The 24,277-nt window shown below is 54.2% G+C and overlaps 12 protein-coding genes across 12 annotated transcripts; 11 read left to right on the top strand and 1 right to left on the bottom strand.

Annotated features, from left to right (window-relative positions):
- Positions 1–1,145: 1,145 nt before the first annotated feature.
- Positions 1,146–1,481, top strand: VDBG_09102 (conserved hypothetical protein; the record flags this gene model as incomplete). Its single annotated transcript, XM_003000561.1, has 1 exon — positions 1,146–1,481. One exon carries the CDS (start codon positions 1,146–1,148, stop codon positions 1,479–1,481), a length of 336 nt encoding a protein of 111 aa, XP_003000607.1.
- Positions 1,482–1,905: 424 nt separating this feature from the next.
- On the top strand, positions 1,906–2,472 carry VDBG_09101 (conserved hypothetical protein; the record flags this gene model as incomplete). Its single annotated transcript, XM_003000560.1, has 1 exon — positions 1,906–2,472. One exon carries the CDS (start codon positions 1,906–1,908, stop codon positions 2,470–2,472), a length of 567 nt encoding a protein of 188 aa, XP_003000606.1.
- Positions 2,473–4,032: 1,560 nt separating this feature from the next.
- VDBG_09100 (conserved hypothetical protein) lies at positions 4,033–5,921 on the top strand (the record flags this gene model as incomplete). The annotated part of the gene is made up of 9 exons (XM_003000559.1): positions 4,033–4,341; positions 4,398–4,433; positions 4,486–4,535; positions 4,589–4,630; positions 4,682–4,814; positions 4,870–5,266; positions 5,320–5,622; positions 5,677–5,733; positions 5,809–5,921. 9 exons carry the CDS (start codon positions 4,033–4,035, stop codon positions 5,919–5,921), a joined length of 1,440 nt encoding a protein of 479 aa, XP_003000605.1.
- Positions 5,922–6,735: 814 nt separating this feature from the next.
- VDBG_09099 (conserved hypothetical protein) lies at positions 6,736–7,642 on the top strand (the record flags this gene model as incomplete). The annotated part of the gene is made up of 3 exons (XM_003000558.1): positions 6,736–6,814; positions 6,902–7,399; positions 7,491–7,642. The coding sequence occupies 3 exons, from the start codon at positions 6,736–6,738 to the stop codon at positions 7,640–7,642; spliced, it is 729 nt and encodes a 242-aa protein (XP_003000604.1).
- A 1,729-nt stretch (positions 7,643–9,371) lies between these two features.
- VDBG_09098 (predicted protein) lies at positions 9,372–10,038 on the top strand (the record flags this gene model as incomplete). The annotated part of the gene is made up of 2 exons (XM_003000557.1): positions 9,372–9,584; positions 9,727–10,038. 2 exons carry the CDS (start codon positions 9,372–9,374, stop codon positions 10,036–10,038), a joined length of 525 nt encoding a protein of 174 aa, XP_003000603.1.
- Positions 10,039–10,810: 772 nt separating this feature from the next.
- On the top strand, positions 10,811–11,296 carry VDBG_09097 (predicted protein; the record flags this gene model as incomplete). Its single annotated transcript, XM_003000556.1, has 2 exons — positions 10,811–11,053; positions 11,153–11,296. The coding sequence occupies 2 exons, from the start codon at positions 10,811–10,813 to the stop codon at positions 11,294–11,296; spliced, it is 387 nt and encodes a 128-aa protein (XP_003000602.1).
- A 366-nt stretch (positions 11,297–11,662) lies between these two features.
- VDBG_09096 (aminopeptidase Y) lies at positions 11,663–13,350 on the bottom strand (the record flags this gene model as incomplete). The annotated part of the gene is made up of 3 exons (XM_003000555.1): positions 11,663–11,791; positions 11,847–12,988; positions 13,068–13,350. 3 exons carry the CDS (start codon positions 13,348–13,350, stop codon positions 11,663–11,665), a joined length of 1,554 nt encoding a protein of 517 aa, XP_003000601.1.
- Positions 13,351–14,245: 895 nt separating this feature from the next.
- Positions 14,246–15,701, top strand: VDBG_09095 (conserved hypothetical protein; the record flags this gene model as incomplete). The annotated part of the gene is made up of 3 exons (XM_003000554.1): positions 14,246–14,248; positions 14,364–15,215; positions 15,348–15,701. 3 exons carry the CDS (start codon positions 14,246–14,248, stop codon positions 15,699–15,701), a joined length of 1,209 nt encoding a protein of 402 aa, XP_003000600.1.
- Positions 15,702–17,867: 2,166 nt separating this feature from the next.
- VDBG_09094 (2-dehydropantoate 2-reductase) lies at positions 17,868–19,137 on the top strand (the record flags this gene model as incomplete). The annotated part of the gene is made up of 4 exons (XM_003000553.1): positions 17,868–17,914; positions 17,972–18,120; positions 18,172–18,374; positions 18,446–19,137. 4 exons carry the CDS (start codon positions 17,868–17,870, stop codon positions 19,013–19,015), a joined length of 969 nt encoding a protein of 322 aa, XP_003000599.1.
- A 303-nt stretch (positions 19,138–19,440) lies between these two features.
- Positions 19,441–20,254, top strand: VDBG_09093 (conserved hypothetical protein; the record flags this gene model as incomplete). The annotated part of the gene is made up of 2 exons (XM_003000552.1): positions 19,441–19,872; positions 19,925–20,254. The coding sequence occupies 2 exons, from the start codon at positions 19,441–19,443 to the stop codon at positions 20,252–20,254; spliced, it is 762 nt and encodes a 253-aa protein (XP_003000598.1).
- A 611-nt stretch (positions 20,255–20,865) lies between these two features.
- VDBG_09092 (conserved hypothetical protein) lies at positions 20,866–22,305 on the top strand (the record flags this gene model as incomplete). The annotated part of the gene is made up of 4 exons (XM_003000551.1): positions 20,866–21,461; positions 21,531–21,577; positions 21,733–21,840; positions 21,905–22,305. The coding sequence occupies 4 exons, from the start codon at positions 20,866–20,868 to the stop codon at positions 22,303–22,305; spliced, it is 1,152 nt and encodes a 383-aa protein (XP_003000597.1).
- A 646-nt stretch (positions 22,306–22,951) lies between these two features.
- VDBG_09091 (predicted protein) lies at positions 22,952–23,614 on the top strand (the record flags this gene model as incomplete). The annotated part of the gene is made up of 1 exon (XM_003000550.1): positions 22,952–23,614. The coding sequence occupies one exon, from the start codon at positions 22,952–22,954 to the stop codon at positions 23,612–23,614; it is 663 nt and encodes a 220-aa protein (XP_003000596.1).
- Positions 23,615–24,277: the final 663 nt, after the last annotated feature.

Raw genomic sequence — 24,277 nt, 5'->3', positions numbered from 1 at the left:
ACATGTGGCAGCACATGGAGCACATGGAGCACATGGAGCACATGGAGCACATGGAGGGTTGCTTGCGAATGGTCGGAGTGACACGCCAAGAGCATGCTATATTGTTTCTCACAACAGGATGCGTCGAGGTACGAGGTGCCGCGAGGGCTAGTCAAGTCAATTATCTCCAATCGGGGAGCTGGATGTGGTCAATGGGGAAACCAAAATACCCCGGAGGCGCAAGCGAAAGACTGGCGCGTCTTATTCTTGGCGACATTCGGAGCCCATCAGATCTTGAGGAAGAATACACCGCCGAGTAAGCCGCCTCGGCATCATGTCGTGTTGAGTGACGATTCGGGTGTCCAAGCATTGTTGCTAATCAAGGGCTTACCGCCGAGCTACGCCACTGCTGTCACTGGTGACTCAAGTCCCCGACCGCTTCACACTCAGCGGCGACCTGCCTGTGAGCGGCGTCGGCGCTCAATCGGGCCGTGGGCGTTCCGGCCGGTGCATGGAAGACTTGCCAGTCGTGTCTTACCAAATTCAGGCACGTTTCGGTACTACTGGTTCGGGGGTGCTTCGCCCAGCGACGGCGAAAGATGTTGCTGTTTTCGATCAATGTTCGCGGCCCGTGGACCCCGAGGCCGAACCCTTGGACGGAGGATTCGAGTGAACGATAAGGATCAAGAGAGTCCACGCCTACGCCACGGGCAGATTCGATCCATTGAGGGTCGCCAAGTGGGAGGATTGCCCGGTGAGCTCGGTGGGCTCGGTGAACTTGGCGCCACATGGACTGTGGCAGTGTAGCTCCCAGCCACTCCCAAGATGTTGAATCCCAGTCAAGACCAGGCACCCGTGCCCCAGTCGCCCAACCACCCCCCATCCCATCCCACTACTGCGGCCGAATCAGACCAGTCACGACATGACCCTACGACCATGGTCGCATGCAAGGTCGCGATGGCCTTGATTCACGCGTACGAATGTGCGGTGACTTGGCCAAGCACTCCCCCAGCCCTGATTTATCCTGCTTCTTGACATTCCATCGAGCCCCTCCATGGTCTTGGGCCTGTTCTACGACGAGTGCTTGAACTCGACATGGGAAGCTAGCGATAACTTCAACACCAGGGCAGGTCTACAGAACTTGTCTTGAAACCCGAATACCAACAATGCCCTTTGTTGCGAATACGCCCGAGTCGCTCGTGGCGCGCAACGACTCCAAGAATCCCTCCACAACTTGCCGAGGCATCACCACGAGCGGCCGACCATGTCGACGCCCCATCACGGCCGCACCCGTCGACCCAGCCCAGACGCTGCTGCCGCAACCCCGCCGGGCCAAGATCACACACGATGACCCCCGCGACGAGACGTTGTATTGTTGGCAGCACAGAGACCAGGCGGCCATGTCAGCGCACTCGAGTCCCGGCCCGCGGGGCAACGCCACACCGATTCTCGAGGAGCGAAACCAGCATCGACACGCTCGCCGGACAGATTGGGACTCGTAGAGCTCGAGCAAAGAAGCAAGCGAAGAAGAAGCCGAGACCAAGACGACACGATGGCAGCGCGAGACCCTCCCACAGCCACAGCCACAGCCACACCAATGGCTACGCAAAACCTTCACCGGCCGCCGTCGCCATGAGCCGACCGAAACCGAAGAAAGAGTTGCACTTTTGCTTCTGCTTCCGGATCCCACTCGACGAGGTCCACGACGAGCCACCGACGAGGCCACAGCCAAAGCCCATTCAGCAGGGATACGTCTCGACACCGCGACCTTCCAAGCACAATGGCGCTTCGTCGAGTGCCTCGCGACCTACCAACCTCTCGACGCAGTCTCCCGGGAAATTCTCGACCAAGTCCTCCAAATCCCAGACGGGACAGTACCTGTCGCTCATTCCCGACCACACCGATCCGCAGACGGCGTCGGCGCTGATGGCGGAACTCGCACGCCCGTACGTTGATTCGGAGGAAGCAGGATACATATACATGTTCTGGATGACGCCCACGACCAACAAGTCGCTGCCGCCGCCAGTCGATGCGGCCAGGTCGCTTCTTGCACCGCCCTCTACAGCAGCAGCTGGCCGCCAGCGCCGCGCAAGCGATGTTGTCTCGTCGTATGCGCGGTCGACGGCTTCCAACCAGCAAGACAAGAAGACGATGCTCCTCAAGATCGGCCGCGCAGCCAACGTCCAGCGGCGTATGCAGCAGTGGTCGCGGCAGTGCGGGTACGAGGTCGAGGTCATCCGGTACTACCCGTACCTGCCGGGAGCGAGTGAGGCGTCGGGCCAGGCGCCGCGGATGGCGCCGCATTGCCATCGCGTTGAGAGGCTGGTGCACATTGAGCTGGCCGGACTAGGACTCAAGGCAGCCCGCGGAAGTTGCGGCGCGTGTGGACGAGATCACAGGGAGTGGTTTGAGGTCGAGGCAACACGAGAGGGGGTCAGGAGAGTTGATGAGGTGATACGGCGGTGGGTCGAGTGGGACGAGATACAGACGTGATTGGGGGTGCAGCTGTGATACTGGAGGCCGTAGTAAAGCACGTGGATTGATGAGGATAGCGAATCTGACTGAGCAAGGCACGGCATAGTCTATCACGCATGGGAACCGGAGTTACACATGGAGAAGCACTGGTTAAGCTTAGCACAATGATTGACTCCCATCCTTTCAGCATTGCCCATTGCCGAACTACGAACGTGGTGCAGTGCATCGAGATTTGACATGTCGGTAACACGAGATGGGCCTTTTAAGGAGCGTCTCCGCATACCTCTGGTATGTAGTAACGTTTGCAGCGGCCCAGCCGACGAGTCAGGTTGAAAGATCAGTCTCACGTCATTGCTCTCCCCCCATCTGCCGTGTTTCCGAGAACGCCGCCGATCACTGCAAATTGCTAGAGGGAGCGACACGCCAGCCAGGCTCTCTGTATTCACCGTCACTCGTACAGTGCTTTCCGCCAGGGAGAACTTGGCTCTCTCACAACGCTGCAGCCAGGGGTCGCAAATGACCTAAACCTTGTGTTGAAAAAGGGCACGAGTTCTCGATCACGCAATCTCATGTTGAACGCCCTTTCTGGCTCTGGCCCTCTTTGCTCCCCCGCCTAGGTCTCATGAGAGAGGGACCCCTGCCAAGTAGACTGTGGCCAGCGGGTGAAAGATTCGGAAATCTCTTGGCTCTCTTGGCTGCCCCGACCAGCCGGGAACGCCCCCCGACAGCCACGCCGACGTCACGACGTCCATCCGGCAGAGCCCAAGTCTGCGCGGAAAACAGGGGTCCGGGAACGGACGGCATCTCAATCCTTCTGTCGCAACCCTCTCGTTGGTTCGTGACACGAGATGGGAACCAGTCCGTCTGGCCGCGAACGCGGGTGGTCCACATAGTGTTGGCCCGGATAGCGTGCTGCTGTTTGCGCCAGTGCTTCATTGGGAGGGTGAGACCTGCGTTTCCTCGCCCTCTCCAGTGACGACCTTACAGGGACTTCACTCGCTGGGAGCAAAAGCTTGTGTGCCGACAAAAGCTGGTCTTTACGTGCTGGCTCGGTGGTACCCCACGTGTGAGCACGCCCCCGGCGGCGCCACTTCCCATCCTTCATCACCGGCACGATCCAGGGCCAGCGGTGGATGTAGGTAGAGATTATCGAGGGGAGCTAAGAGCACGCCATCTGATGCTTCCACGATTGGGGGGCGTTTTTTTGGATGATGACTAGCAAGGCAAAATGGGATTAAGGTACCTGGGAAACGAGTGCAACGTTCGCCGGGGACGTCCTTTGCCGGGCCATACTTCTGGGCCAGGGTCCCGTCCCTGTGGCCGGCCCCCTTCACTTCTTGACGTCTTACCCTTGCTGCTGCTTTACTGTTGGATGGCGGACCTCTCTTCTGGCACCACAATCCGAACCAAAGCGTGTCCTGACGACGATCTGATCTGAGGCTTACGTTGAGACGCCAACCGGGTGCGAGATACTTTCCACAACCGAGCCTTGTCGTCTTGTTCACTGCGATACTCGATATCGATCTCGATCTCGATAAGCATCGTCGAATTGCCGAGAGATTGCTGATACATAGTATCATGGCGACGCACGAAACAGAGGGCTCGCCCCTTGACTCCTCCTCCCTTGAGAAGCGGGCAAGCCCCGTTGGTGACGGCAAGCCTCTGGCTGCCGGCGATGTCGAGGCCGCGCCCGAGCCAAGCGGCTTCCAGTGGTTCGGCGGCCGCAACACGGCCATCGGCCCGCGTATTGCCCCCGTCGCAGACTCGGTGCGCTCCGAGACGTCATCCATCGAGGGCGGCGTGTCTTCGAGCGAGGATATTCTGCACAAGCAGCTTGCCAAGGAGGATGGTTGCGCCATTCAGTACCGTACTTGCTCTTGGCCAAAGGTATGCCTCATCCCCGGGGATGAACAAAGTCGACATGCAGACACTAATGAATACAGACTGCTGCTCTGCTGTTTTCCGAATACATTTGCTTAGTGAGTGCCATCCTGGCGTCTGTCCGGGATGAATTCTTTCTTACCCGAATAGGCAATCATGAGCTTTCCATGGGCATACAGCGTATTAGGCCTGGTCCCTGGGTAGGACAGATGCACCGATTCAGTCACTTATGACACCAAGCTTACCTTGACAGCTTGATTCTCACAATATTCATCGCCGCGACAGTGCTCTACACGTTAGTTTCTCCCCGAGTAAAGGACTCCGCAATCATGCTAAATACCAACAGATCACTTGTCCTTTGGCAGTTCTGTCTGCGCCACCCCGAGGTTCGCGACATCTGTGACATTGGCCAGATGTTGTTCTGGGGCCACCGTTGGGCATGGTGGGCTACTGCCGTCATGTTCATCCTTAACAACACCGTAAGTACTTTCTCCCTTGCATCTTCGCCGCGCCGGCAGTCCTGATGATCAGCAGTTCATCCAAGGTCTCCATGTCCTCGTCGGCGCCGAATACCTGAACACAATGGTCACGTCCGGTGGGCCGCGCTGCAGCACTGTTGTCTTCTCCGTCGTCATGGCCATCATATCCTGGCTGTCGTCTCTGCCGCGCACGTTTGACCTGCTGTCCAAGTTCGCCGTTGCGTCTGCGCTCTTCACTTTCATCTCTGTCATACTCGCAACCATCTTTGCCGGAATCCAGGACCATCCCGCCGGATATGACGCCGCCATGGGTGAACCTCTCGTGCGAGCTGTGCCGGTCCCCGGAACGACCTTTTGTTGCTGGCATGAATGCCTTCTTGAGCATCAGCTACACTTTCATCGGCCAGATCACGCTCCCGAGCTTCATTGCCGAGATGCGCAACCCCCGGTACGTACAGTTCCCAATTTCCTGACTTGCACTACTGTGATACTGATTCTGGGCCAGGGGACTTCCCGAAAGCCCTATGGGCGTGCACCATTGGCGAGATCATCGTCTTCAGCATCGTCGGTGCCGTCATCTACTCGAATGTCGGCAACCAGTACATGACGGCCCCGGCTTTCGGCTCGCTGTCTGACGAGGTTCACAAAAAAGTAGCCTTCTCGTTCATGATCCCGACGCTCATCTTCCTTGGTGTTCTGTACGCCGCTGTTTCGAGCCGCTTCGTCTTTTTCCGCGTGTTCGAGACTAACAAGCGCCATATCAACGAGCACACCGTGATCGGCTGGGCGAGTTGGGCAGGTATTCTGTGTACGTCTCTATCCTACGATAAACTTTCGAACACACGGCTCTGACACTTTGTAGTCGCAGCGTGGGTTGCCGCGTTCATCATTGCCGAGGTCATTCCCATCTTCAGCTCTCGTACGTATTTTCAAACTGGATATGATGCCATCCCTCCAAGTAAAGAAAGAATAAAGGGCGCTGATACACTCCCAGTCTTGTCGCTCATGTCATCCCTCTTCGATTCCTTCTTCGGCTTCATCTTCTGGGGCGTCGCCTTTCTTCCGCATGCGATCCGTCGACAAGGCCGCTGGATATGGACGCCCTAGCAAGATCAGCGACGCGGTATCCGTAACCTTGAATTTGTTCATCATCGGCGTCGGTGTCGTGTTCCTCACGGTCGGCACGTACGCCAGCGTTTGAGGGGATCCTGGAGGAGTTCAGGGCCGGGGCGAAGGGCGTCTTCAGCTGCGCAAGCAATGCGCTGTAAATATAGCAGGCTACTCTGCGCGCTTCAATCCAACAGGCTTCTGCCATCACTGACTGGTTCTGCGTCTTGATTGATTCGTGCTGTTCTGTACCCTGGTTCATGCCGTCGCGCGGCGCATGGCGCTCATCACTCTGTCGATCTAGCCCTCTTGGTCCCCTGGAAGCAGTGGGTCTATGACGATACGAAAGATCCTCCTGCATGCCGAGACGCTCCTTTCCGGGCGCTGTGTGCCGTGCTGCGCCCCGTGTTCTGCGTGGCTGTCGCTGACTGCAATGTCGTGCAGCCTCATGTTGTAAGCCGCGTGCATAGCAAGGTGGGAATGGCGCCATCTGGAAGATTGAGGAACGCGACGGTCATCACCTTAGACAGTGTGTTGGCATATCGTGTGAACAATGCTTGTGCGGTTGGATCTTTACTCTCAAGAGCGCGATGGAAGTCTAGACTGCGCCCTTCGCTCGGCCCACTAGGGCGTCAGAGGTGCAGTGTAGCATTACGATTACATGGCCTCCATGGCGAGTACTTCAAGCCCTTCACTCGCCCCGTGTTGTGTCTGGTTTGCCTATGCCCCTACAAATTGGATCGTGGAAAACTTCTGCGTATTCGATTCGAAAAAGGCATTGTTCACCAACAGACCTCTTTGCAGCGCACACATCATGTCGGACAAGGTGATCCTCTACGATTTGCCCAGCAAGGACAATGGCAATGGATGCTGGTCGCTCAACCCGTGGAAGAGTGAGTTTGTTCCCCGCAACGCGGACTGATCGCATCATGACCCCGACACTCGCGACAAGCCTTACGGCATGCTGACGACGCGCCCAGCCCGTTTGGCACTCAACTACAAGCAGATCCCCTACACCACCACGTGGATCCAGTATCCCGACATCGAGCCCACCTTCAAGGGTCTCGGCCTCGCCCCGCAGCCGGAGGAGATTAAGCCGTATACCGTCCCCGCCGTCGTGTTCCCGGATGGTAAGGCTGTCATGAACTCACGCCTCATCATCGACGAGCTGGAGAAGCGGTACCCCGAGCGCCCGCTACGCGTCGACGACCCCGCTACCGAAAAGGTGCAGGCTCTCGTTCGGGAGACAATGGGTCCGCTCACAGGCGTTCTGATCCCCAACGTTGCGACTAAGTGCCTCACTGACGCGTCGCGGCCCTACTTCGAAGACACACGACGGGAAATGTTCGGCATGACGCTCGAGGAGGTCCGGAGAACCCAGGGCGGAGACGAATCGTGGGAAAATGCAAGACCGGTGTTTGCCAAGGCTGCCGCGCTGTTGCGGGAGACGGAAGGTCCATTCTTCCTGGGAGAGACTGGTGAGTTGTTGCATTTTGTCCTCTTCTGACTCGGACGCGAAGTGCGAGTGGGGAGTGAGATCATGATGATGGACTAATGATGGGGACGCAGTCTCGTATGCCGATTTGATCTACGCCGGGGCGTTGCAGTTTATGCGGAGAACGGCGGGCGAAAGCCACTTTCAGACGGCGTTGGGATACGAGTCTGAGGTGCAGAGCTTTTATGAAGCGTGCGCGAGATGGCTGGAGCGGGACAATCATTGATCTCAACAACGTACTGGCTGAATCATGGCAGCGTAGGACCCTTCCGCCTTTCTGCCGCCATAGACGCCTTAATTCTGGGGCCTTGCAGGGATTATGGCCTCGTACGATTCTGTAATCCGTAATTTGGTACCTCCAAATGGACATCAAGTCAAACAAGAATTGTTCCACTTTGACGTCTTCTGGCCATCATATACCTTGGCTTCGTGTTGCGTCTAAGCGATACAGGCGCTCATGCAGTTCAAAATTCGGGCCACCTTAATGATGGGCATGGCTGGGTACGTTGAAGTTAGTGAAGGCGCGGAGAGCCTCCCCTCAAGACGCCATGGATACGGATGAAGCCCGAAGATTAGCGACATTGGATGGCAATCGACATGGAAAGATCCGCAATGGGGCTCGGACATTTTCAGATCTCGGCAACACTGCATATTGACAGTGAGATTGCGTAAAGAAACACTCCGTGACATAGCCTGGCACGCCTACTACCGTGTCGACTGAGAAGACCGTCTTTGATGATATTAGAACAAGCTCCTCTACTTACATAGACTGTTAATGGGCGACATGTGTGCTTCATGAGGCTCATTTTTCTCATTAGTTGCACCAGCCGGTTGGGTAGTTGAAAGCCCCCAATCGTAACTGGAAACCTGCAGGCCTCAGCCAATTCCTGTCACCTGCACATATGCAATTGTCTGTTGGTGTATCGGATAACCTCAGCCAAGACGTAGCATTTGCAGTCCTGTCAAGAAGTACAATGACTCATCTATGATGGTACATTTCTTCACACCTGGCCTTGGCAACGCGCGCACATCCAGGCGACTGGATAGTCAACTTTGGGTTCCCGTCGGAGCCCCTTCCGCACGGCACTGCCAAGCAGAGAAAAGCGCCCGTGGGTCGTCCAATGATATTATGGTTCTAGTGTAGAAGAAAAGCAGACCGAGTAATGCTTTTGAGCCAACGACGAGAGGAACAGGTAACCGAAGTTACACAGCCAGCACTCCTCTTCCTGCTGTTTGAGTCCCTAGGGAGACAGATTCGGGCGGAGATGCCTTCCGGGTCTCCATTCCACACCCACGTCTAGGGACGATCTCGAGCCTTGATGGCACCCACACCATCCCGTCTCCGCGCAGTGCCTTGTATCACCAAGCTCTAACACACATCTTGCTTGTCGGAACTGGTGGATTGTTAGCACAGATAACGGCACGTAAGCCACAGAGTAGGCGCGCGCTGTTGAGCTCACGACCCTGGTGTCATGCCTGCAGGATCACATCCCCAGGGCGTCAAAGTGATCTGTCACAGTCAGGCTTCACGGCTCCCCTTTCTCAGACCCATCGTTCCCTCCCCCCACCGCCTACTTGCTTCCAGGCCTGCGCTCCAACTACATGACAGCGGCCACCCGGGACCTGCACGAGAGTCTTCATATCGGTGCCATCACTGACCCATCATCATTCCACCTGCTGTTGGTCACAGGTCCAGTCATTCAAACTTTCCACACTTGAATTAATGAGCTTTCCAATTTTAAATCGAGGAGGGAACAACCGGGCCTAACTTGGCAAGCTAAGGCAGGACCTTCGTTCGGTCGCGAGCCCTGGAGTTTGTTAGAGCTCGGGCTGGTTCCCAACACTGTCTACATACGCGAACGCATACGAGTGCAAACCGACGTCTGTAAATACCCGCCTCCAGGCGCCAAGACCTACTTCTTCGTCAAAAATCAGGACTCCAAGAGATGCCAAACATGGCAAACACGTTCCAGCCTCGCGAAAATACAGCTCAGGTCAAATCTGCGGCGAAGCTCCGACGAATACTCCCCGTACCAGCGCCTCCGCAGGTCGCTGGCCTGCTCAACCTTCAGCCGATGCCGTCTCCGAAGCAGATCCCGAAACCACCCAGGCAACGGACCTCAGTTATCAGTGCGGCATGCGAGGCCTGTCGAAAGCGCAAAGCAAAGGTGAGGAAGACTCCCAGAATGCCGAACTTCCCAGTTGGTTCCAAGAAGACTTGAGAACCCGCTTCAGATCTGACAAGAAATGGCCTCAAAGTGCACCGGCGAGAGGCCTGAATGCCGCCCTTGCGTAAAACGCGGGCAGCAGTGCCACTATGCTACAGAGCCCGCGGAGACGAGAGCGCAGGCAATGAGGCGACAACACGGGGCGTTTCTCAAAGAGAGGTCGGTCTACGAGGAGCTTTACGGGGTGCTGATGGATCTCTCGGACCTTGACGCCGTGCACATGCTGCAAAGGCTGAGGTCCGGCGTCAAAGTTGAGACCGTGGTTAGGCAGATCAACGACAGCGACCTCCTGCTGAACTGTTCGGGCTCCCAGGCATCGAATTCGCCACCACCCACGACGACTCACCGGCGTGGGAGAGGATACTCAGACCCGGGACCCGCAGCGCTGGGTTGAAGGAAATTTGACGGCCTATGAGAATGAATACAACGTCCATTTATCGGCGTTGAACAACATTCGTGTACGTGATGTTAGCTACGCCGCAAAGAAATGACTTCACTGGTTCGCGACGACTTGACAGCCCATCCTCTAAGTACCGAGAGAGGAAACAATGCCAACTCTAGAGCCCAGGGCAGACTGTAAGAACATTGAAAATGTCGCATGTCAGATATTACAGTTTGCGAAAGCACCTATACCAGATGATTTTGCACACTGATGAATGCGCACCGAAGTGGAAGTGTTAAGTTCCGTCTTCGTGGGGCCCAACGGTAATCACGTTAGATCAGACACAAGGCGCCCCGGATGACAAGGCTTGGATGAAGTTTGGTTTATTACCAGGCTCGTCTATGTCTGTCCTGGAAACTGTGCAAGTTATCGCCAGGTTAGTGGTGGCTCATAACTCTGTGCACTCGGTGCAGCTGTTGACGAAAGTGTTCCCGACCATGGCCATCTTTGTGGTTTGACAGTGGTATTGCGCAGGAGCGATTTTGACACCAAAACACAAGTAAATACCCAAAGGAAACGTCCAAAACCGAATCAAGTGATTGAAAACAGCGCAAGGTGAACAGAACAGCTATTCGGCCACGCTTCAGCCTTTCCACATCCTCTTAAGACAACGAATTCTTCTCGAGCAGATCGATCCCATGAATAGCGGAAAGAAGACCAACAGGATACAAACACCGAAGCAAACACACTAACTAGCAGAGAAAAGAAAAAGACCACTGAATCAATGTGTCGAGTGACCTTATTCAACATCCGCCTCTGCCCCTGTAAGGACATTACATGCGCCCTCGTCCGCCCCGTCGAGCTTGACGCAGCTCAGACAGCCAAGTTCCCCACACGCGCCCACATCCATTCGGCGGACGAAGTCGTCCTGCCCGAGGTTCTGCCCTGTGCAAGCTTCTTCGACGCGGGCCACTTTGACGTCCTGGTCGCCTCGGGCGGGGGCGACCTCGCCCTGGCCCAGTCAGCCGTGCGTCTGTGCCGTGAGCTGAAGCCTGCTTCACTTGCCCATGGGGACGTGACCGTCGCCGCGGAGCTGTGTCCTGATTGTGCTACTGGCTGTGACCAGCGGCCGCCCACGGAGCTGATGATCCGGGCGCGGCTCGAGGAGAAAACACAGTGGGAGCGGACAAGGGAAGAGGCTCAGGCCAAAAAGACTGAGGCTGCGAAGGAACGTGCTCAGCAGAAGGCCAAGATGGCGAAGGACCAGTAAGTTCTGTCTTTGATGTGGCGCCCCCCTCCTCGGAGCATCTGGAGCGGACTGAATTGACCGACAGATTACAGAGGGATGTCTTCGGACAGTGGTTGTTCCTTTTGCATATTTTCTTTTTAGCATAGAGAGTGGTTATATACATAGAAGACAGACACGTCTGAGAAAATGCAACAGCAAAAACCAGATAGGCAGAATAGCATCGATGATTGGTTTTGGATGCGTTCATTTCTGACACCGCCCCCTGATCTATTGCTTGGGTACTACTAGTATGAATCATGCATCTAACCATGGCGGAAAATATCACCAAACCTAGTTCAACACAAGATGACTTTGAAATAGGCGAGTTCTTCAGTTAAATCAACGTCATTACATAACCAACTTGCTTCCATGGTAAAACGTCTTCGCCGCGTGCTCGGACGAAGCAACGTCCTTTAGTGTCCGCTTGGGGAATCCGTCAAAGGACTTGGCGAAAACCGCAACAGAGTGAGCCACAAGCTGATGGATCGTGAGTATCGAGCACATGCAATGATCATCGGCGGTGGTAACATACCTTGGTGTTGAGCTCCCAGGCCTCGACGTCCACATTGTGGAGGTCGTCGCAGAGCTGATGGTAGCAGGGGTCGTACCAGTCACCAGCCTTGCCTCCGAATTGTTCCTGCTCCTTTTTCGTCTTGACACCCTCGGCGCCGGTCGCGATGCCGCCACCGGGGATGCCGTTGCGGATGAAGCCATCGTAGTCACTACGGCCGTCAAAGGGGATGAAAGTGTAGTTGAGATCATGCGCCTTGTACCAGTCAACATACAGATCACGGAGCTCCTCAGAACCGGTGGGGTTGACGGCGTTAGTGGCATTGTAGATCTGGTATGCGTAGTTGGGGCTACCGAGCATGTCGTAGTCCATGAAAAGCCGGATCTTCTCGTTCTCGTCGTCCGTCAGGACGGAGACGTAGTAGTCGGATCCAAGGAGTCCTTCCTCCTCGCCGGCCCACCAAGCAAAGCGCACGCAGTTGTTGACGTCAAAGTTGGTCAGCTGGGTGGCGATCTCAAGAAGCGACAGGCTGCCAGAGCCATCGTCATTGATACCGGGTCCCTCAGCGACACTATCACTGTGGCCACCTAGCATGACACAGTTGTCAGGGTCGCCGCCTACAGTCTGGGCGATGATGTTGGTAGTCTGGATAGTGTCGACGACGGCGTCGATGTAGGCAATGGCATCGACAGTCTTGCCCTTCTTGATCTTTTTAATTATGGGCTTGGCGTCATCGTACCCAAGGCCGAACGTGGCAACGTGGTCTGGCGACGGGGTTCCGAGGGTACCGTGGACCGTCTCCTTCTCGTAGTTATAAATGACGGCGGCGACGGCGCCAGCCTTTCCGGCATTGGCCGACTTGGTGCCGAAGGGGCACGTGCCGCGAAGGACGAAAGCGATGTTGCCGCGAACCTCCTCGGGGTAGTCGGACTCATCGCATCCCTCGTGCTGGACGAGCACGAGGTCGCCATGCACCGGCTCCTTGTTTTTCGTGGCAGGCGTCAGGCTCATGGGAGATGCAGACTTGGGCACTTTGTTGCCGAGTACGAGTCTCGACTCGAAGACATTGCCAGTGACTGCAGGGAATGACTGATTGGAGAGGGTGTAGTAGTCGCCAAGCTGAGAAATGGTGGAGTAGATGTAGTCGAGGGTGCCCAGATGGCCTACAGCAGGTCAGTAATGTGTCAATGGATTGCCGTGATGCACTCAGGCTGCAGACGAGGGGTCTCGAACTGAACCTACCTTCGCTACCGATGACCCGCGTGGGGTGGTTGTACTCGGCTTCGCCAAGCTTGGCGATCTCGTACAGCTGCTTGGCCCTCTCGAAGAGGTTGTCGCCCTTGATAAGCTTCTGCAGAGCTTCAGAGTCAATCGCAGACCTGTCACCGGAGAGGACAGGCTTGGCGACGTTGTGTTCAGGTTCATCGACCATTGGTGTTTGGTCAATACCTTGGGCTAGAGCCCCCAAGATTGATGCGCCGCCAAGCGCGGCCGCAAGGCCTGTCAGATGAAGGTTCCTGACCATTGGGCTTGCAGGAGCGTGTGGTCGTGGTATTCGGGGGCAATTGAGGAGGTCGAGAGGCTGGAGTAGGTTGGCGCAGAGTGATAGAAGAAGGGAGAGGTAGTGTTACGTCCCTCGTGATGTCGCGATCTGGGAGCCGATGATCGCAGGTGACCACGGTTACGTAAGGTGCGTATCGTTGAGGGTAGCTCAGGCAGGCGCAGGTGACAACGGAGAAGGAGCTTGGGCCACCCAACGGCAGGTGCTGCTCCTGCTCGACAGTACGGTACCTTAGGTAGGTAGGTGCCTAGGTAGGTAGGTAGGTACCGGAATGGCCCCCCTGCTCCTGCTCCCTTCCTCCCTCGCTCGCTCGTTCGCTTAGCTTCGGGCAAGAAGCACTGGACAACTCTAGCACGCTAGCACTAGCATCAGGCGGGTTTTGGGTTTTACCAGGTACGACTCAGCCCCAACCAAGACAGGCAATCAGCAGTGAACGGGAGAGAAGGGAAGGTGCATTGTACATTGTACAGGTGCATGCAGGGTCTGGGAATTAGCGTGAAACACTGCGCGTCAACACGCGCTGTGCTGTGGGCCCTTGGAGCCCTTGGAGCCAAATACTTGGATCATGACTTCACCCCTTTCTCACCCCAATTTTGGCAAACCTGCCTAACCAAACAAACCTGCCTGAAGCTGCATCGGATACCGGCTCTGCTCTCTTCTTTTTTTTTTGTCTCCTCCACATTCATACACACACACATGCACCCGTACAAACACCTGCAGGCTCGACTCCTCCACTCCCGAATCCTCTAAAAAAAAAATCCACTTCCGACCGACCCCTCCTTCGATACCTGCAATTGCTGCTGCTTTTGTATGTGCTCGGGATTTGCTTGAAGCACACATCCATTCGTCCGACCCAGCCATGGTCCAGAGTTGGCGGCCTTGGGAAACGGAGAGTCAGCCATTACCGCTGGCAAACGTTGATGCCAACCGATCCAACCCAACACCCCCTCCACAAACCACGAACACCACCAACACAGCCAACACCATCCTACCTGGCATCGTACGCTCTCCTCACTCTCTGCACCAAGTTATTGGTCTGCTTTCGAGGCTCTCTTAGCTCACATGTCCTCTTCCAGGCTTCACTTGTTGCTCCCCTCTCCCTACGAGACGAGAATATCCAGGCTGGTGCCGCGAGTAAAGGGAGGCCAACATCTCTTCCTGCGCTAATACCACTCGGCACAACCACAGCTCGGCCGCCTCACCCTCCAGCATCAGCCTATCCTCCCGTCGCATCATCCCACCCGCCAGCGACCACAGCACACCTGCCTCCCATATCGCATGCAACCGGCGCGTACCCACCACCCGTTGTACACCACCAACCGCCACCAACATACCACTCCCCAACAACGACGACACCGACGTCATACCACCAAATCTCGACGGCACACCAGCCGATAGCTACAGCAACCCCTCCAGGAACGATACCTCATCCTTCGATCATGGTGGGAGCGCGAAGCACGGTGGACGCTGCGGCCACCTCGAACCTCAACCCACCTTCGTCCTCTGCCACGTCGACTCACAAAAAACGCAAGTCAGACGCCATCGAAGACTGCCAAGCCCTGCCCCAGATCGACGATGACGACCCTCGCCTCGACCTCTGCGAAGACTCGGCCAACCAGATCCGCCGCAAGATCCGTAACTTTATAGAGGGCGGCTATATGAAGGTCGGCGAATTCCAGACGGCCATTGGCTGCTCTCCTGCATCGTACCAGCGTTTCATGAAGCAGGTCGGCCCTCACGTCGGCTACGGTAGCGACGTCTTTCACGCTGCTAATCGCTTCTTCCGCAAGCGCGAACTGCAGGGTCTCAAGGCGGCACCCGGTAAAAAGGTCCGTCGTGGCGTGAGAGCAAGGATCTTGATGTCAGCGGCATAACGCTTGGGGGGAGACTGAGAAGGGCGTCAAGGTGTACGACACATGCGACGACGTACGTCGCAAAAATCAACGACTTACCTACGCAAGCCTGATGTCAACGCAGGCGGCGTTTGGCGAGAGATCGCCCAAGAGCTTCCCCGGCCGACCCGTACAGTGCAGTGGAAACAACTCAACGATTTTCTAGGTAAAAAAAGGGCGCTACGGCGGGTAACTCCAGCTGCGTCTATTATGGTTCAAAAAGTCTTTCTTCGAGAAGGCACCGGCTCAAGGAAGGGAAGCCCTAAAAATCAAATGCGCGAGGAGATGGAGAAGATACACCCCGGCGGCATGAACACAACCGAAGTCATGAACTATGTCACCTGTTTCGGTAACGAGAGGCCTTACACCGATAAGTATGGTCGTCTCGGCTTCACGCATGGGCCGGGGGGGCCATCGAGGTGAAGTGATGCCATCACTGCCTTGGGTTTGGCATGAACAGTGCGCAAGTTTTATTGAGTCAAGTTTTTGGTGGGCGTCTGCAGCGTAATCCGGGAGCATCGCCTTTTTCCTACTCTGTCTACCGCCCGCCATTGGGTGATCGGGTCAATCGCCCTACTGTATGTTGTTTTAACACATATTCCTAGAAGGAAGCACCGCTGCTGTACAAAAAGAGATGGACCTTACACCAGTTTATATCTCGTCGAATAATACCAAATCCGAAGCTTGGAGCTTAAGAGTTTGCTTTTTCCATACTCACATCTGCGATGGGCCTGCAGAAGTGCAAGTCAATGGTACCATGAGTTCCAGAAGGTTTAACCTTGTTCGTTGTCCCGCTACCGGCGCTCTTGGTATAAAGTTCACTCTAGGCCACCCTCCACCCGGGTCGTACCCTTCCTCCGCCCATTGTTCTTTATTGCTCTCCGCTTATATTCGCCAATCGACTTGACATTTCTCACAATGACTGATAGCGTGGCTTTATTTGCAGGCTCGGCTCTCGGGCCTTGTACCCAGTCAGCGCTGGCAGCGTGCATATTAGCCTCTGCGGACGAATTCCCCGGGCCAGAAAAGAAAGAAACCCCCCCAAAATAACCATTTCAAGATCGCTGTTGCCTTGAAATATCCTGATGGTAGATCAGGCTAAGGTACGTCACGAGAGAGGCCGTCGGCGGGATTTTCAATATGTGAGTGAGTCCCTGCATGTCCCTATCAGACCTCCTTCGTTCTCATGGCGCTTTGTCAGTGGCATCGCACGCCGTTCTGTCAAGTGAAGTCGGACTGACGATGCGAAACTCGGCAGCCGAAGTTACGGCTGGAATGGCGAAGGCCAGTCGGACGGTTTGCGTTTGCCACGACAAGCGCGTCGCGTTCAGGGTGACCAGGCCGTGAGACACCGAGGAGACATGGCTCTGGGAGCGTGCCCTCTCGTGTGGTCAACTTATGTGACGGCCTCCCCCGCATGCGAATCTGTCGAGATTTGCTCTTCATTCTCGATCTTCTGCGATGGCCTTGCTTTAGCTGACATGTGCGTTGAATCGGCGATCAGAGCGCAAGTCAACTGATGTAAAGCAAGCTTCTCGAGAAAGAAGTCGTGTACAAGGCTTGGTGTAGCCTCTTGAAACATTAACGAAGATACAGGTAGTTTCGCCAGTGCGCAAGACGATCGTCGAGATCTACCTGCCAACTAGCACAGCGAATTAGCTACACTTGGTCAACTGACTCTGGGGTCCTACACGGCATCCGATAACAACAGCATCCCTAAGTCGAAGGCCTTGACTGCTGTACCAGGGCGACATCTCCCGTTGTCGAGCCGCTCGAAGCCACCAGCGCATCCAATCTCTCCGAAAGCACAACTCCCTTTAGCCCCAATTCTTCAATAATTCGAAAGGCTTGTTCTGCGACACTCTGAGAAGACACTGCATCCCGTCTGCGTCATCGATGCCGGCACGCCACAGGGGTCTGACGGCGTCTGCTTTGAGGTAGATACCTAGCACCTTGCGCGACGAGAAGCTGTCAACTGCACGTCGCCGCAAGTCTCAGTGTAGCTGAGAGGAATCTGCAAAGACTCAAAACGCCTGATGCAGAGTTTGGCAGTTAGCAGTGGTTCGAGATGCATCTGTGCTGAGATACTGCCAAGGTATAGAACAGCCGTTTGGCCGTGGTCCGAGTTGTGCCTAAGCGCGGGTGGCGGGATTGGTGTGAACCAGCCGTGCGGGAGAGAGATGAGAGACTGACTCATTCAAGCTCATCCTGGCACGATGCATACCACGCAAGGACCAGATTGCGCCCCAGATCTAGCACAATCCATCGCGGTGCCTCGAGTCAAGGAGAGCTTTTTTCTCCCAAGTTCAATGCAGAAGAACAACAGCCAAGGAAACGATGCGGGGCCACATGAGCCGAGATTGGCATGGTGCACGCCCTTCCTTACACAACATGGGATGGAAACAAGTGGGCTGGACTTGGGACCGGGTTATGGACCTTGTTATGGATATGAACAAATGTTCATATCTAGGCAGTAATTTGAAGCAGGCGTGGCGTATCCTCTCGAGCAAGACATTCAGGCATAGTCACGGATTAACACGAAACAGGTGTCCGATCTCCCTCTGTACAGGATCTCAAGTCACAGCCGTCATGTCTGCAGCAAAACACACTGATGTGCTTGTGTATGGGCTAGGGGCGTGAGTACAGATCCACGCACAAGGTTTCCTAACAAGCCAAGCTGATACAATCACAAGCATCGGTTCGTTTTATGCATTTATTTTGAGCAGAGCACCAACTGTCCGCTTGACGGTGGTGGCGCGATCGAATTTCAGTGCCGTCAAGGAAGGAGGCATTGTTCTCAACAGCGAGAGTCATGGTCGTCACATCATAGCCCCATCGAAAGGCATGGGCGACCTCTTCTGTCACTGGTATTTCATTCACTAATTGCAGGCAGTTCTCAGGACAGTAGCGGAAGCCGGTCAGAGGTTTGACCTCATTGTCTGCGCCAACAAGGCACTTGATCAAGACGCGTCAGCAGCCCAGATTGCGCCAGCTGTCGACGAAGAGAGGACTACCATTGCGATCATTCAAAACGGCGTTGGCAACGAAGAACCCTTCAGAACACGGTTCCCTCGTGCGACAATTATTTCCTGTGTGGTATGTTCCCAGCTCGGGCTGTGTGTGTGTCGCAAAAGATCGCAATTGCTAACTTCATCATTCGCAACCAGACTTGGACAGCAGCCACACAACCCAAGCCTGGCCAATTCGAGCAGATCAAGTCTGAAGATTTGCAGATTGGACTGTATCCGAACAGTGATCTTGATTCCAGGTCCGAGCAAGCGAAGCTCGACAGATTCTCTGCCTTACTCAGGCAAGGAAACACTAAGTTCAACGTGGTACCCGACATCCAAGTTTTGCGCTGGGAAAAGGTAGTCTGGAACGTCGCTTGGAACTCCCTCACCACGTTGACACAACTCGACACGCATGCCTGGCTCCGCTCCTCTCCTGGAGCCAAGCTTATGACGCATAAGCTCATGACGGAGGTTATAGATGTCGCGATAGCCTGCAATGTGCCGCTCGATCACGAGCTCGCGGACCGCTTGATCGACAGAATTCTGTCAATAGGCCCAATCAGCAGCAGCATGGCGATGGACTGCCAAGCAGGCCGGGAGATGGAAGTTGACATCATTTTGGGCTACCCGCTAAGGAAGGCCAGGGAGCTTGGGGTAGCTACACCTATGTTAGAGGCGCTACACACAATCCTAGTGGCCGTCAACCATCGGTTGAAAAATGTTTGATGGAGAATCCATTGGGACTTCGTCGTATCTTTCGGGAATGATGTTGATGCTCTGAACAGACCTCATCGGCCGCATGGGGCCCGAAACAGCATTGTGAATATATACCGAGTTTCCGGTCCACTCTAATGGGGTATCATCAGACCATATTAGCAACAAAAATCAGATAAGGTGTCGCCTGTGGATCGGCTTTAGGATCGTGACTGGCTGCAAGCTGTCCCATCCTGGCATGCATCCATAAGCTGACTGCGTCCAGCGTAGGATGACTGCGGGGCATATACAACAGATCCAGCGATTGGTGTCTCAGCCACTGTCATCATGTTCCTGAGCAATCGGCAACCATAATTATTTAAAGAAGGTAGAGACGTCCGAACGATCAATTTCTGTATACCTCGACATGGCAAATCTCTGTCAAGGTCCTTTCAATCATGTCACATAGCCAGCAACCAGTCGTGCTCCTAGCCCATGGGGCGTGGCATCGCCCTTTGCATTATCGTTTGTTGATCAATGCGCTGAAAGACCAGGGACACACAGTTCTGGCACCACCGAATGCCACTTCTGGATACAGCGACTCAGTCGTCGGCAAAACACACAAAGATGACGTCAAAAGGTACCACGACGACCTCTTGCCTTATTTGGATGCAGGAAGAACTGCCATAATCGTCGCGCACAGCTATGGCGGAATTCCGGGCACCATGGCTATCGAGGGACACACACTTGCAGAGAGGGAAGCCCGAGGCCTCAAAGGGGGCATTATTTCCATTGTTTACATCGCATGTGGATTGGCCACTCAAAAGAGCGTCTCGATTCTGGAAGCTGGCGGGGGCGAGTGGTTTTCATTGCAATTTCACGATGTTAAGGTCAGATTATCACCGACCTCTCTGGAGATTCTCACAGCTTACGAAATCGCAGGAAAATACACTGCCATTGAAGCTTGAAGCGGTTACGACAGCCTTTTATAATGACGTCGAAGCTGGTCTCAGAGATGAGGCCGTGGCCCTGTTGGCAGAACAGAGCAAGCAACCATTCACAGACAATGTAGACTTTCTCGCAGGCGATTTGAAGATCCCGAAGATCTATGTCGTTTGCAAGAAAGACAACGCGGTGCCGTTTGCCTTTCAACAGTTTATGGCGCAGGCGTCCGGCGCTGAGATCGTTGAGCTTGACTGTGGTCACAGTCCATTCCTGAAAGAAGAAGAAAGACGCCAAATCGTTGATCTGATCATCGGCGTTTCACAGTAATTGCTCAAATGGACTGGGAGACATTGTACTGGGCACATGCCATCAGGGACCTCCGTTTTCGACTCTCGGTCTGTTGACTCCGCCCCCGCACTCGAGGTCGGAGAATTATCCGTGAATGAAGGATGCGAGGCCGCCAAGTATGCATGCAGATAATCAAATCTTTTCCTAAGTAGGCGTTCTGCGCTGACTCGATTGGAGACGTTTGAACCATGAATGTCCCTTGTACCGCAGCAGGCTGGCCATGGGTCTGGGCCTTTCCGCGGCCGAGCCCTCCGCAACCCTATTCAGGAACAGAACCCGAGGAGAATGGCGTACATTGAGGGATTCGCATAACACCGAGGGCGAATCTCGGTGCTTTTGAAGCCCGGGGTCTACCTATGTCACTACCTTCACCCGGGGTGAACCGTAGCTTGATGCGCTCGCCACAACGGATGGCCCTTGGCGTTACATCTCAAAAACCATGCTGAAGTGTTTATAAGTAGAGCCTTGGACATATCGACGACAGAGGTCTCTATGACCGGAAATATATACCGTGTCATCAATGTATCGCGCGATGCTCACTTCTCTGATTTCTTTCATCGCCTGCGCGTGCATTGTGCCTGCTGCAGCACATGTCGCAGACGTTGCAGAACGTCAGTCTTGTAGTACAGCTTGGTAGGACTTCTCTTGTGGGAAGTCAGAGACTGCATTCTGATCATCGTCTTGGTAGGGCCCAATGCGGCGGCACTGGCTGGGCTGGACCAACTTGTTGCGTCAGCGGCAGCAATTGTGTTGCCCAAGGTGAATGGTATTCGCAATGCACCCCATCCGGGGGCACCTCGCCTTCTCCGCCATCCGCTCCACCCCCCACATCTGGGACATCAGCATGCGTGGCAACCGCTGACGGCTTTGCCTCACTCAATGGAGGAACGACTGGTGGTGCGGGCGGAACAATTATCACTGTCACTAACCAATCCGACCTTGAGAAATATGCCAGTGCTTCGGGCCGGCATGTCATCAAGGTTCAAGGCCGAATCACCATTGTACCATTTGGTAAAGAGGTTCGAGTCTCAAGCGATAAAACCATTGTGGGCCTTGGATCAACGGGCGAGATTTACCAAGGTGCGTTCCAATGTTGTGTAGTCATCAGTAATACTTCAGCTAAAAGACCAAGGCGGCTTTGCCATCCATGGGGTTCGCAACGTCATCATTCGAAACCTCAAGATCGGTATGTTGTCCAAATTATTGAAAATTTTCTTCAACCGACTTAAGACTGAAAAATGATTTGCAACGGCAGGAAACACGCCGATGACTACAGAGAACGACTACGATGGGATTCAATCTGTGAGTTCATTTACATGCCGTATCCCGCTCCAAAGCAGGCGAATTAGGTTGTTATAATGGCTGACAACCCAAGGATACCACAAGCAACATCTGGATAGATCATTGTCAGTTTCAATTTCGAATCAAATGTCTTTTAACTGACATTATTGCTGCAGGTTTGCTGGAGAATGGCGGCGATGGGTTGCTCGATCTGCGAAAAGACACAACGTTCTTTACAGTGTCCAACAACATCTTCCGGAATCACGATAAGGCTTTTGGTATCGGTACGTTGCCTCATATCAAGATCGTGATCTTCATCGTGAGCAACTACTCATCAGCGTTTACCAGGTTGGACGGAAAACATTGTTGCGCGCGGCACCATCCACCACAATTGGTTCGACCGTACAAACCAACGCAACCCAAGCGCCGACAACCTTGCTCAGTGTCATCTCTACAACAATTATGTCTTGGGAGTGACTTCATATGGTCACTACGCCCGTGGATCGACGAATGCTCGGGTGGAGAATGTCTACTTTGAGAGTTGCCGCAATCCCTTGACCAAGGATTCAGGAGCGATTCTTAATGCTTCGGGTAACATCTATCAGTCATACACTGGAACTGTGGCTGCAAACTCAGGCACAGCGTTCCAGCCGCGCGACTACTACAGCTATACTCTCACAGCAACAGCCGATGTACCTTCTTATGTCAAGGCCAATGCAGGACCCAGGGCATCAGTGTGCCCTTCGTAAGCCCAGCTAAGCGCAATAGTCTTCATTAGACCTAGGCAGCTGTTATGAGCTTCAAGAGAGGACATTGGATGGAGAGGAGAATGAATAGCGTGCCTTGGTGAAGGATACTTATTTATGGAAGAATGCTTGGATATATAGTTACGACGGAAGATTTCGATTTCTACCCAGGTCATGGAGGTCTTCTACAAGTGCTATAGTACTCCTTAGAGAGATCAGCGCCTGGAGTGACCGTCATTCAAGGTGGTGAAACTGCATCCGGAGAAACCAGTCAACTGAAATTTTCGAGGAGTGGACTACATGACGCTAACTTATCGGAGTAGTAGCCAGGGGGGCTACTAGTGAAATGTGTGCTTGCCTGGGACAACAGTATACACAGTGGTAGAGGCCATCCTTCAGTGAATGAGCTTTGCTTCACTGAGCCTTTCAGCTTTTCGTCTTCCTCCCTACAATTGCACCAACTCAAAGGTAGGCCTCCACACACTTAATGCCTTACACCAGCTTTTGAATCCTTCTGGATCGGCAAAGCAGAATTCGCTTCGACATCATTTTCACACCTGCAACGCGATTCAACCCTTCACCCCCCCTCTGTCGATTCAACTCATCTTTCTTGCCCCATTTTCCACCTTTCTACCTGCCTCGTTCCGACATGCTATTCCGACATTTGCTATCCCTCTTCTGGGCCATGCTCGTGAACACCGCCGCTGGTCGTATTGCGGCGAACCATAACCTTATTACCGACCACAACTACTCAAACGAGACTCAGCCGGCTCTTGTCAACGCCACCGCTTCGGCCGTTCAGAAGCGCGACGATAGAGGATACTATAGATCCCCCCAGCACTGGAATAACTACAATCCCTGGCCTCCAGAGTACTGGCAATGGGGCTTCCTGAACTGCAAGAACGTCCTTGAGCTCGACAAACGACCCACCGCCACCTGCGAGTACTATTTCGAAAACTGCCCTGGCAACACCCATGTCAGCTTCACCGTAAGCATTGAACCGAACGGAGAGACCAACCCCAATTGGTGCGCCGTATTCTACGACTATATCGCCGATGAATGCGGCTCACCTCGCATTCACTGGACACGGTGCAATACACACTTCATGTCTGACCTCGACGGCCATGATGGCATTTCTGTCGACTTTGACTTTACGCCCGACTTTCCAGTCGAGAAATTCAATGACGGCTGCATTCAGGCGGCTGTACGTCGGGCCACCTGCGACACTCAGCTCGAACATGTAACGATGGCCAATGGAGGCTGTGTTTTCGTTGGTTCTTGCGAGGACAATGTCGATCCTTTCAAGGAGTGATCGCTTACAACGACGCACTGAGCTCACTCACACAACAATCTGGACCTCAATTTCTTTGGCCACCGTGATAAAGAGAATGACGCCATCTGTTCCCTGAGTGTGTTGGGCTTGGAGCTTCGGGGCGAGGAGGTCGGGTTTGCAGCTTAGACCGCAGACGTCTCATCTCAAGTTCCGAGGAACTTCAATACGTCTGCGTTTAGGCCACCCATACCACAAGAATGCATTAAGTTAACAACCTTCATGACAATAACATTGAAGCTTATTGGCGTGACGCACATTGGACTATGGGCAATAGAAGGCCCTTGTTAATTGTAGCTTACGACGTCATGAAACACGATGTAGCATTGTATATACGGTTCCAGTTTCGTATGATAACGTCATGACATCGAAGTTTTCTCATCGTCATTATCATCTGTTCGTCTTTTTTTTCATCCAGTCTCCGCTATGTATTGCCCGATGGCAATCATTCATTCACCGGGCAGGTAATATGTACATCAATCATTGTACACGCGTGCTCCATTGTGCAAGCTTAGAAGTTGGCAAACAGCCACTTCATGCCAGCCCAGTTCTCCTCACCGGAGGGCAAGATCTGGCTGGGAGGCAGAACAAAGCCACCCTGGGCTAGGTTGGCAGGACGAAGCTCGAAGCCCCAAGACAGCTCGT

Source organism: Verticillium alfalfae, genomic scaffold (genome assembly GCF_000150825.1).
Source record: "Verticillium alfalfae VaMs.102 supercont1.14 genomic scaffold, whole genome shotgun sequence".
Classification (NCBI taxonomy): Eukaryota; Fungi; Ascomycota; class Sordariomycetes; order Glomerellales; family Plectosphaerellaceae; genus Verticillium; species Verticillium alfalfae.
This window is presented reverse-complemented; position numbering and strand designations above follow the sequence as displayed.